Here is a 12,047-nt window from a genome sequence, read left to right on the forward strand (position 1 = left end):
GCAAAAGCCAGAAACAAATGTGTTCTTCAAAAAAGTCATTATTTAATTCGCAGCAATACCTTATTTGGTCAGCCTGTTTGATTTAACTGTTAAATGTATTTTTTTTAAAATCTTTTATGTTTCCAGAAGTTGTTTCTATTAAACATGAGACATAATGTATAAATGATATCAAAATAAAATGTCGGACTTTCTACTTTAAACAGAACCAGAAGAAGGAAGAGTTCAATACTGCAGCGATTGATGCAAGGACAGTAGCGGCACATCGTCGATTAAAACTCGACTCATTACCCTTCATCAAATTCCAGAGAAACCTCAGGATAATCAAAGCCAACAGGAAGCAGCTGAGATCATTTTTGCAGATCATCACACAACGACCTGATGAGCTTTAGTTTTTGAGCTGTAAAACCATATCAAATCTGTAATGCAGCAGGTGTTTGTTCCCCTGTTTCTGTGCACCAACTTTAAGGTATTTATAGTTAAATAAAGAAGGTAGATTGTTGAAGTTTTCCACGTCAGCAGATGTATAAATGCAGACCCATTTGCAAGATAGACGTATTTTGGTTCCAGTAATGAGAACATATCTGTTTGACAAAGGTTTCAAACTGTCCAAAGAAACACAAAGACACTGATTGGGTTTGAGCAGGTTTATTAGATCTCTATTTATTCCTTCTTTGCGAGGCTGTTGTACAGAGGGGCTTAAAAGCAATCATGAACAAAAACTCTTAACTAGTCAGTTTAACTCCAGCGAATGAACCACTTCCACCAACTCAGACAGCAGCTGTCAGAGATCTGTAGGAAGGTGCATCGGGTCACTGACACAAACTTGGATTAACTCACTCTAAACGTACTTATCAACAAATATTAGCAACAAACCAATCCTAGTTTTATTGAAATGTGATGGAGGAAATGTCAGTTTGATCTTTATATATAAGGTTAAACTGAAACTCAAGCAGAGAAAGTCCCTTTTTAGCAAAGCCAAGCTCACATGTTACACAGCCTTATTGTTTTGTGTTATCTACATCTACTGAATATCTCCTCTGACAGCAGGACAAAGAGCTCTAAGGTTACAATATAAATCTCTGAGGTTAAACTGAGTCGTTGGCTGAAGCAGGACTTTAAGAGGATTTACAACAGAATCAGTGCGTTGGCTTCAGGGTTTTTTCATCAGCGGGGTTTCTGGTGATGAGTCCAGAACATTCTCCTGTTCCGTCAGCAGAACGTGCAGGTTTGGGACTTTATTTGACCACACTGGAAAAAAGAAAGAGAAGGAGATCAGAGATACATATTTGTCTATTTTAACTATATGCTATTCATTCATTTCCATGCTAAATAGCGAGAGGAATCAGGAATTGGGGACAAGAACTAAATACATCTTTAAAATGCTGCTGTTCTTCAGTGGAAACAAAACAACTAAGATAATTAGCAGAGACAACAAGGTTTAGCTTTTCAAATAATTGAGTACGGTAAAGGAAGCACAGGGGAGATCTGTTATGCGTTAGATATTGTGGATTAAAAGCAGAAAGTCTATCGTTATGTAAATCTGTACTAAAGATCTTAAGTGCAGTTTAGTAACTCTGTGGTCGTTGCATAGAAAATGAGAAATTCCAGCAGCTTTAGAAGCTATAAGGTAGGTAACCTTGAGTTTAGGTGGCGGTGCAATGGAGAAACATAAAGAAATGTATTGTTGTTTTTGGATTATATACACTGAGTGTGCTGGACACTCACACGCTGGTCTCCTTGTAGCGGTCCAGAGCCTCCTGGGCCACAACCTCGGAGAACTTGGGGTCGGTCCAGGGGATGTCGCCCGGCACGCTGACGTTTATGGCCGGAGTGTCAAACAGCTTCACGGACACGTTGGTTTCTGCCGGCTTCTTCTCATCGCTTGGCTTCTCTTCAGTGTCACTGCTGATCACCTGGAATTCATATGTTGTTGATTGAGGAAAACACCGCACTGATCACACACCTTTCACAAAGTAAAGGTCTTTTTTTTTGTTTTACATATAGAGTTTTGCTACAGGTGTTTCGTACCGTCTGGACCCGGAAGACGTCGGTGATGTTGGCCAGAGAGGACACCCAGCCGAACTCTCTGTTGAGCATGTCGAGGACGGAGGAGGTGTTGAGCATCTTCTCCTCGAACCTCTTCAGGAGGTTGTTGTACTGCTGGGTGAAACGCTCGGCCAGGGCCAGCGCCTCCTCCAGCTCCGCCTTCAGAGGGCCGTCCAGAGGCTTTCTCCCGGAGCAGTCTGTGGGGGAAACATCATCAGGACGCAGGAGTAAGGTCAGAAAGACACTTAACTGATTACACCGGGATAAAAAGGACATTTACTTGGATTAAACGCAGGGTTCAGGCAATTCGGTCCAAGACTATATGTCACATCTGACCAAAGACATTTACCATGGCGTATATTAGGTGATATTTTTGACGACAGTGGCCAAAATTCTGATATTTTGGGCTTAACATTTCATTATATCTGAAAAAACTGACATATAAATGTTTCGGGGAGCACTGTTAAATAAAATAAATGCTACATCTTACCCATCTGCTGGATGTCTTTGCATTTCTGACACTCTTCGCGGAACTTGAGGCAGCCAGCAGAGTTACGGCGGATCTCTCTGCAGGTCATCGTGCCGTCGCCAAAAGGTTTCGTGATGACCACGTCCTCGTTCACGCTGCCGTCTGCAACCCGACACAAAAGCGCAGATTAGAAACTCCATTCCATTTTGATTTCAGTAGAACATGTCAGAGGTGTAACTTCACTGGGAGCTGTGTCTGAGTCCATGTCCATCATGGAGCCCATGGAGCTGAAGAGGTTCTTGCTCATGTCCATCATCGGGGAGAACAAATCCTGGAAGCCGTGGAATGGATCGCGGAAGAGCAGGCGGATGCTTCTGCTCCGACGAGTGAACGGTCCCAGGATATCAGAGAAAAAGAACGATGGAGGGTTGAAGTGCAGATGATCAGCCACCTGAGAAACCACACAGAGACACAGTTAACCTCTCTGTTTCTGCAGTGAGTGTCCTGGTGTACGCATACGTGATCCATGATCGGGATTCACCGCACAATACAACTGTTAGAGCTTTTATGGGTATCTCTGGGTCCAGTGTTTATATCTGAGGTACCTTCATGCTGTTTGAAAAGATGCTGTTGACACCGTGGGCCATCTCGGAGTATTTCTCCTCCAGGTTGGTGAACTCTTTGCTCTGCCGCTGCCCCTCCTGAACCAGGACGTCTATGTTCTCCCCGTTGATCCAGATGGAGAAAGGGGACGTTCTGTTCAGCACCCCCTCCAGCTGCAAGTAAAGGATCATTTCTAAATGATCTGTGTAAAACATGTCTTTTTTTAAGCTTATCGGGACAGAGAAGAGAGGGAGAGACTGGGGATGCATCACAGTCACTTCCTTTAATGAACCAGCGATGGGGATTCATTCTCTAACCAGTGTTTATGCAATTAAACTGCATCATGTTCTTAAGAAAGGAAGTCATCGACTATCAAAGCTCTGTATAAAGACTCTAGTACGAGTTCATGTATTTGTAATGTGCTGGTCCCACCTGGCGTCCCACCAGTCCAGATCCACTGCTGCATGTTCTGGAGTAGTATTTGACGCAGGTGTTCTTCAGGCAGGGCTTGCACTCCTCCCACAGAGCCCTCATGGTATCGTTACAGACCTCCTCCTCCTGCTCCAGCTTAGCCTCCATCTCCTGAGCCGTACGCATCGCCTCCTGAGGTGAGACAGAAACACAGATTTCAAAAAGGCAACTCTTATTTTGGCGGGATCCCTGTTACTCATTGTCGATCATCAGGTGTGGTTGCATAAGGTTTTCTACGGATCGATTTAGATAGATGGATGGATCAAATCATTTACTGCACGATAAGTAAATATATTTTGCTTTGATATGGAATAATGATGAGATGTTTTCTACCTCTTTTAGATCCTTGGTCTTCTCCAGGTCGTCCAAAAACTTCTGATGCTCCTCTGAAGATTTCTGCATCACGCTCTTCATCTCCTTCACTCCGTTCACGGCAGTCTCAATCTGTTTATCCAGAAACTTCTCGCCCTGGATTGAGATCTCTGTGATGAAGAAAAAAGCCACTGCAGGTGATGATTCATGTAGCAGACTGCTGCATTTCCGCCCCTTTGACCGAACTGCTTATTTAATGTATGCAGTTATTCATCTGTTGGTTAACATTTATTTATATTTAATATAATTGATTAGAAAATACCTTTTTACTTTTTGCTGAGGCACGTGAAATCTTTTATTTAATTGAATTTTTCTGATGCGATTGTAGAGAAACTCACGGTTAAGGTCTTCTGTGGATGGAGGAACGAGACAGTTGACTGAGGCCAGAAGGAGAGCCACCACGGCGAGAATCTTGGACCCCTTCTTCCTCATCATCATCATCATCATTAACATCCTCTCTGACTCTCACAGGGCCAGCAGGCAATGATGAGAATAAGAACTGGAACAAACATGAACATACAGATTCAGTTTAAACTCCTGACTGCTGGGATGTTGTTGTAAGGCCCCTTCATCTCCACTAGAGGGCGACACCGTCTGTGAAGGAACCAGAGACCTACGCAGAGGAAAATGACCATCATTGCTCAGCAGTTTTCCACTCTTACACAGCGAAACCTCAAATAACCGCAGTGATCAATACTGATGAATAATTCAATCTGGTGCCTGCTGAATGCATCATTTTTTTTTGCCATTTCATCCACTAAAGCAAGGTCATTATCAATACACTGACCTCAGATCAGTGCTTCCTGTGACTTTGGCCAACTGTGCATTATATAAAGAACAGCAGGAGCTTTATCTGCGTACTAAATTATTTCCTCTGTTTTTGGTCAGCTGCCAGTATTGAGAATTTTAACAGACTGGTAGATGTTTTTTTAAATCCCACTCACAAACAAACAAGAAGACGACATAGAGAGGAGTCATCAGACAGATGGACCGGCCTCATCTCGGCCCTGTGCAGCTTTTCCCCAAGCAGTTTGAGTCTACTCTGTTGATTATTCCTGCAGCAGGACTTAATCCTCCGTTTCCCTTTAAATACACAGCACAGTGATCTAAATCCACCATCATGCCTCCTTCGTCAAGTAAAGTTATATCATTGTAAGTGCAAAGGAAAGTCAGCCACCTTTTAAGAAGCAGAGAGGAGAAAGTGAATGAATTTCAGTTTCTATAATTCAAATGATCAACGTGTTGCTGCTTTAGACTCCTGAATTTCCCCACTGGGATAAGTAAAGGTCCATCCTTTTTCTTATAATTAATGGCCAAAATACGTGGACACCTTGACATTATACCTCCACTTTTCTGAGCTTTAAAACTGAACAAAAACAAGCAGAAAGATGCAAAAACAACAGGGTTTCTGTCCATTTGGGGATATGTAAAAAAATACTAATTTGAAGGATGCATATAAAAGTATTTTGTTAGGTATCTGATCAGTATGTTTATAAAATGTTAAACACAAATTCAAATGATATCCTATGTAGAGTTATTTATCAGACTCCTCCTCGGGGATGTTTTTGCAGTCAGTGCTCACCCACCATTTACTGTTCCTATGGAAACGAGTAAAAAGTACAGCCTGTCTTTTTACATAATATTTGGGATGAATCAGTCCCAACAACTGACCTATAAACATTCAGTTTCCACGCTTTGTAAATCTTATCCCACTCTGTCTGGCAGTATAACAAACAGAAATGTATGTAATGTGAAGCTGCAAACTTTTCATTCAGGCTCAGATGTTAAAAGATGTTTAAACATAAAGAAAGACTTTATATTTTCATGGCTGCAACATTAAACAAATAATAAGACGCAGATAATCTAAATGCCAGCGGACTTATTTAGTATAGCGCGACACAAGGATTCCCTTAAACTGAGGATTTGAAAAATGTCTTTTGTCTCCTTGTAGATAAATCTATTAGCAACAATTATAATAATTAAAGGGGTGATAAATGCAGAAGTGTCGACGTTAGTTCTCTAATTCAATGTGCTTTGAATCTGCAGTGAGAAATGGAAAAAAAGGATTGGACGCCCACCTAGCGTAGGGCCTAGAAAAACCAAAATGTCCCAGTTTCTCTGGATGAGCTCATCTGTTCACGACGTTAACGCGTACAGTGCAGCAAACTGCAGCGGCTTACACAATGAGGACATTACTCATGCTACAATAAGTCTCTCGCTTTAATTACAACATGCCAGTTACTGGAAGGTTTGTAAACAGGGGAGATTGGGACCAGTGAGACCTTTTTTTTTAATGAGAAAAAAGCAGAATGGCTCAATCTTGACGTGCAGCGAGAAGAAAGAATGAGCAACGCGTGAGGAAAACACAGAGCTGGAGAGAGCTGAACACAGAAAGCTTAACGGGCAAACGTATAAAAAAGAAAAGGAGAGAAAGGAGAAATCATTTACAAGGCTGAGGTGGAGGGACATTATTTGCTGAATAGCAGCTGCAGGGATCCTGGTTACACAACTGAAAGAATGCAAACCCAGCGACTGTCCAGATGTTGCCAGAAAGGCCTTCCAGAAAGTTCTGCTTCAGCTTTGTGAAGTGAAATACAGTAAAACATCTGCATCAGACGCTGTGTTTCAGTCGACAACTATGCTGCATAATATAACATACATCCCTATAGCATATTACTTTTAACTTATCAATATTGTATTTTATTATTATATGCTATATATCATGGTTTTCCTCTTTTCCTCTATGCAGAAATTCACATTTATGGCATTATTATATTACTGTATAGTCTGCATGTCACACATTGCATATCAACACATGCTGAAGCTGAGTAAAACTATTGATTTGTTGCCTAAAATATATTAGAAAGGAATCTTTATATATTATCTTTCTTGAGCTTCCACGCCTAAATGATCTCTTAGTAGCATTACTACATTCGATGATAATTGCAGCAGAAGCTTGTTTTCACTTTTGATTCTGCTTCTGTCTTATTCTCTCTATTAGAAAGTCAAACCTACACTAACAGCTCTCTCAATAGCAGAATAAGAAGGAAGAATTCATCTAATCTGGTTCATCAGGGCTTCTACGAACAAATGGGACACTGGCACATGTGACCTCATTTGGCCTCATTTCAGGTGTTTGGGGCTTTGTGTGCCCAGAGGATACAGCTGTCATGTGGTTATAGAGAAATGAAGGTCAATTCTAAACTATACTATGTACAATATTTTCAATTTTGAGAACTGTTGAAATTACAAATTGTTATTCTAAGTATATGGCACATATGGAGGAAAATCATAACTGCCAGGATTGTCTTTTTTTGTTTCAACAGTTCATTAACAAATAGCATGTAAAGATTCATATTTCACTGTTATGTTGGTGGTGGGTGTGCACAGCCTAAAGTGCATGAAAGAAAAACAACAACGCGATGTCATCTACCCTAATCCAGTTGTTTTGATCCAAAGATGGAGGTCACACCCATGAGTAAGCTACACAAAACAGCAGTCACCTTGTCAGCCATTAAAAGAAAAACAACTAAAAGAACCACATTTAAAAGAAATATTATGCAGCCAAATCAAAATGAGAGATGACATAAACTAAACCTAGAAAATTTCTTGCGCACAATTCTGTTTTGATTCATCATAAATAGCACTTTTATCACAACTTGCATTAAAGAGATGTTCTATAAGCATCAGCAAGCTGCAGATTCTCAAAAAAATGAAAGCCCCTCTGACTCACCTCTGTTTGTTTCCTGAGACTCCAGACCGTCTGAAGCTGCGTCGGTCACTCTGCTGCTGGGCTTTATACCCGCGGATAACTGCGAAGGTGCACATAAACATGTGACTCATGCTGCACGGCGCCGCTACTATCAAGCTACAGTGAAATAAAAGACCACTTCCGGTTATACCCTTCAGAATAAATAGCAATCATGAAAACATTTTTTGGGGGGAAAACTCAGACATGGGTAAAGTGTTAAATGTTCCTACTTAAGTAGAATTACTAACACCACACTGTATAACCCATTACATTTTTTGGGCTTTTCTAGGTCGTCAAACTGCTGTCTCATTTCTAACGGTTGACTGCCAATAACGGCTAACTGCTAACGGCTAACTGCTAAATGCTAATTGGTTAGGGTTAACTGCTAGCGGCTAACCACTAAGGATTAGCTGGTCAGAGAAGACGTGCTTTCCGTGGCTTTTATTATTCGGAGGGGAGATTTTGTCGTCAAGAAGAAGATTTAATTATACGAAGCATCTTTCTTACAGGATTACCAAAGAAGAAAATAGAAGGAACAATGTGGTGAAAGTGGACAAACGTAGGTAAATTGCCCAGATTGACGGCTAAGATAATTGATAATAACTGGTATGTGTATTGAATTATTACCTGTGTGGTTACTGTGAAAAAAATGACTAATGTTATGTCCTATTATGTATTTCTGGTTTTGCTTTCGTTCAAGTATGTAGTTTACCTCCCATTTTCCACCTGGTAACGCCTCTGCATAGATAAAGTTACTATAACATATTGACTTAATTCCCCCGAAAAATGTTGGCTTTCATTAAAGCTACACATCCAAGCTATATTTAATATTAATGGCTTTGCTCAGTACACATAGTCATAATGATTAGTTACTTTTTAGGTGTCGTTATTCCGTCTACTTCATCTAAACAACACTGTGCTTTTATTTTGAAATCTGAATGCTTTTACTTGGTGTTACTGTGTTTAACTTTACTTGGCGTGAGCCTGAGGACTTGACCATACTATTTGTAATTTACTGGCAGCAGCGCTCAGAGACAAACAGTCGATTCATCCTGACTGTGACTCAACATTGACCAAATTCACCTTGACCATTTCACAGACAAACATGCAACCTGAAACAAAAGTTACATGCAAAACTCTAAAAACGGTTTCCATATTGGCAGCAAGTCTTTAAAGCCTTAGATGGAAACACTTAATAACCAAACAACCTTACGCAGTATATATAAGCTGCATTCATCTGTAAAAGCATCATTTTTATATATGTTGTTGTTATTGATTTTACCTGAGCTTTAACTGCTTACCCAGAGTTTATTTGTGAACATGTTTGTTTCTTTAGTGAAACTGCAGTACACTGTGCAGGAGGATGTGTGAGTTATCGGTACTGGAATAACTCTGAAGTCATACCCCTTTATGTTAACTTTTATTTATTTTAAACTTGAATGCAACAAAACAAAGTCACAAGAAAGCTAGAGGAGTGTGTTGTAAATTAAATTTCATCTTCAAGCTGTCTTAACTGTAAAGAAGCCTGCACTAATATGTGAACTCTGTATTTGATGAGAATTGGACACACACACACACACACACACACACACACACACACACACACACACACACACACACACACACACACACACACACACACACACACACATGCACATGCTTGACTGATTCTTTTAATCCTGAAACACAACACGTATGGTCTGTGTTATTTTAAGGTGATGCACGTTCCAGTAAGACACACACACACACACACACACACACACACACACACACACACACACACACACCGTTTATACAATCATACAGATTCCTGAGTTCTGTGTCAGCAGCAGTCACTATATTTTAGAAATAAATCCTACATAAAGGCGATAAAGGAACCCGGTCTGTGTATTTTCCCACTTCCGAAGCATGCTCACACAAACTATCTCGAATATTACTCCCATGACACAACAATTCTCATAGTTTCACTGAAAGCTAAGGTTTCTATTTTACATTCTGCCAGAGTAGCTATGTCTTTGTTTTGGTGCGTATGTGCAGTAGCTGTTTGTTACACTGGGTGGCAGGAGCTACTTTCGTATACAGTAACTTCTCAACACTGAGTAAATACAGTGTTTACCTGTGTATTTCACAGTGTACTGAGGGTTGGATCTTTCCTTTTCTTCCCAGTATTTGTAAATCACCTCTAAAAGAAAATGAAATCCAAATGGAAAAATAACATTAAATATTGTAATCTTTAAAAACAAAAATTGCATCCCACTGTATCTTAAATAATTCAACAATAGTGAAAAGAGCATCAGTGTTAAGAGAAAATGAGGGTATAGAGAATACTTGACTTATGAATGTGAGTGCGACCCAGTGAAAAAATGTCCTCCACACTCTGTCCAATATGGCCCCCATGTGTAAATTCCAGCCGGCCGTGACACAGCATCCCCCATTAAACAGCAGCCCGGTTGATGGCGTAACTGCAGCTTTAGTTGATTGAATCTATGAAACAAAGTTTATATCCATTGAAAACCGTGCATGCAAAAAGGACAGACAGTATTTCAATCACGGGGATCACGTTGGGGGGAGTGGCACGAACCAGATGTCGACTTTAAACGTGTTGTATCACTTTGTTCCTGTTTTCCCTCACTTGCTGCTCTCTTTTGGTGACTAATTTGCTCCTTGAAATACTCCGGATGGGGCTTCATCAAACAAAGATGGATGTGTTGTTGCAGGAGGTCACATTGTTGTCAGACAGCGGTGCAGAAGATGGGATTCTTGGAGCAGTGTTTATCCTTCACTCCCTTGCACATGCTCATCATCCCATAGATGTTTAAGGGAATAACTTAAAGTGCTAAATGAAGCTTTTTCACTTATTTTGAGGAATTGGCTCTACATGATGTTTCTGATAAACAATTCTGGATAACACATGCACAGTTATTTATGTCCAACACATTAGGACAATGATTGTCAAAGAGCCTCATCCGGATAAACGCACCAAAACAAATTTGGCATTTGTTGTGAGGCAAATGTGGAACAAATGAGATTTCCAATTTGCTGTAGTGCTGGTAGAGATTCGGTTGAGTCTGACTAATTGAGTTCCCTGCCCTTTTAATCTAATCATAGGTTTAAATCAAACGTTTGTGGTGTGTGGTGATATGCCATATTTCTCAAATGTTTGCCCTTTAGTTGCATTGTCTTGAGTTTTGAAATGTCCCCACAAATGTTCCAAACAGCAACGTCTTTGCATACAGAAGCAACAGGGGTTTGGGGAATGTGGGGTCAATTTGGAGTAACTGAAGCGTAACAATCATTGTTTTTAGATTTCGCAAGTCTTTAAAAGTCAACTGCAAATAAAGGGACAATTCTTTTGACCGTTAAAATAAATACACAACATTTGGTCTTTAAAAACATCAGCTGACTTTAATCTTTCTTTACTTTATGGTATTTTACTGTCTCAGATCTTGAGTCTTGTTTAATTTTTTACAAGAGTAATCGTTCCATTTTGGCGTTGTACTCCAACACTGGCTGGGTCATGATGGTTCGTTGAATAAAATAGATAATTATGCATCAATACTCGACTGTTTTTTCCAAACGAGTCAAAACCTGGCACCTGAATTAGAGTGGCTAGCCTCTGGCGGAGAGGAGGAGCGGGCTACAGGTCTGTTAAACTCTCTTCTTCAAAACTTGACTTCTCCAATATTTATTAGATGGTTTACAGTAGTGCTTACAAACCCACTGTCCAAGTGGTACATTCTTACAGCTCACACTAACACTTCCACTGATCTCAGAAAATGTAATACATACGTTGTAAGTTGCCAGTCAGCAGCTTACAAAGCTGTACGTTAGATTTAACAGCACAGGCCAACAGTGCACATGTGGAGTTCAACATTTCTGGCCTCGGGTTTGTTTACTTTGTGTTGTTCAGTGTAAAAAGTTTACCAGCTGTAGATCCTGTGTGACTAAACCAATTATCTGTTACATGACCCTTTAAATTATTGTGTTTTGCTCCACTTTGTCAGCCTGTGTGTGTGTGCATCGGGTGCCAAGCTGCACCACTGTTAAAATGCCCACCTAGTGAATTAAAATCATGTAGCTCTGCAGCCAATACTGGATCAGTGGCATGGATTTCGACATCGTCATACACACGCGAGAGCTCGGAACGAGCTGCTCCGCTGGCTTCCAACACAAAACATAATTACCAGCAGGCTTGATTGGTCCCATTGGTGGAAGTGAGCGACCCGTAGCTAACAGATGAACTTCAAACATTGGACGATTCTGGTATCAATTTCGGGGAAATGGTGTTTCTGGGTAGCTTCATGGGTATAAGTGTGTTGGAATGTGCATGAACTG

At 40.5% G+C, this 12,047-nt stretch overlaps 1 protein-coding gene across 1 annotated transcript; it reads right to left on the reverse strand.

Annotated features, from left to right (window-relative positions):
* Positions 1-629: 629 nt before the first annotated feature.
* Positions 630-7,830, reverse strand: clu (clusterin). The gene is made up of 10 exons (XM_063902575.1): positions 7,695-7,830; positions 4,300-4,460; positions 3,923-4,071; positions 3,551-3,721; positions 3,121-3,291; positions 2,759-2,966; positions 2,537-2,677; positions 2,029-2,243; positions 1,726-1,913; positions 630-1,248 (listed from the first exon to the last, which is right to left on the reverse strand). The coding sequence occupies exons 2-10, from the start codon at positions 4,412-4,414 to the stop codon at positions 1,236-1,238; spliced, it is 1,371 nt and encodes a 456-aa protein (XP_063758645.1). The 5' UTR covers positions 4,415-4,460; positions 7,695-7,830; the 3' UTR covers positions 630-1,235.
* Between the last annotated feature and the right edge of the window lie 4,217 nt (positions 7,831-12,047).

The sequence above is a fragment of the Eleginops maclovinus genome, chromosome 15 (genome assembly GCF_036324505.1).
Source record: "Eleginops maclovinus isolate JMC-PN-2008 ecotype Puerto Natales chromosome 15, JC_Emac_rtc_rv5, whole genome shotgun sequence".
Lineage (NCBI taxonomy): Eukaryota > Metazoa > Chordata > Actinopteri > Perciformes > Eleginopidae > Eleginops > Eleginops maclovinus.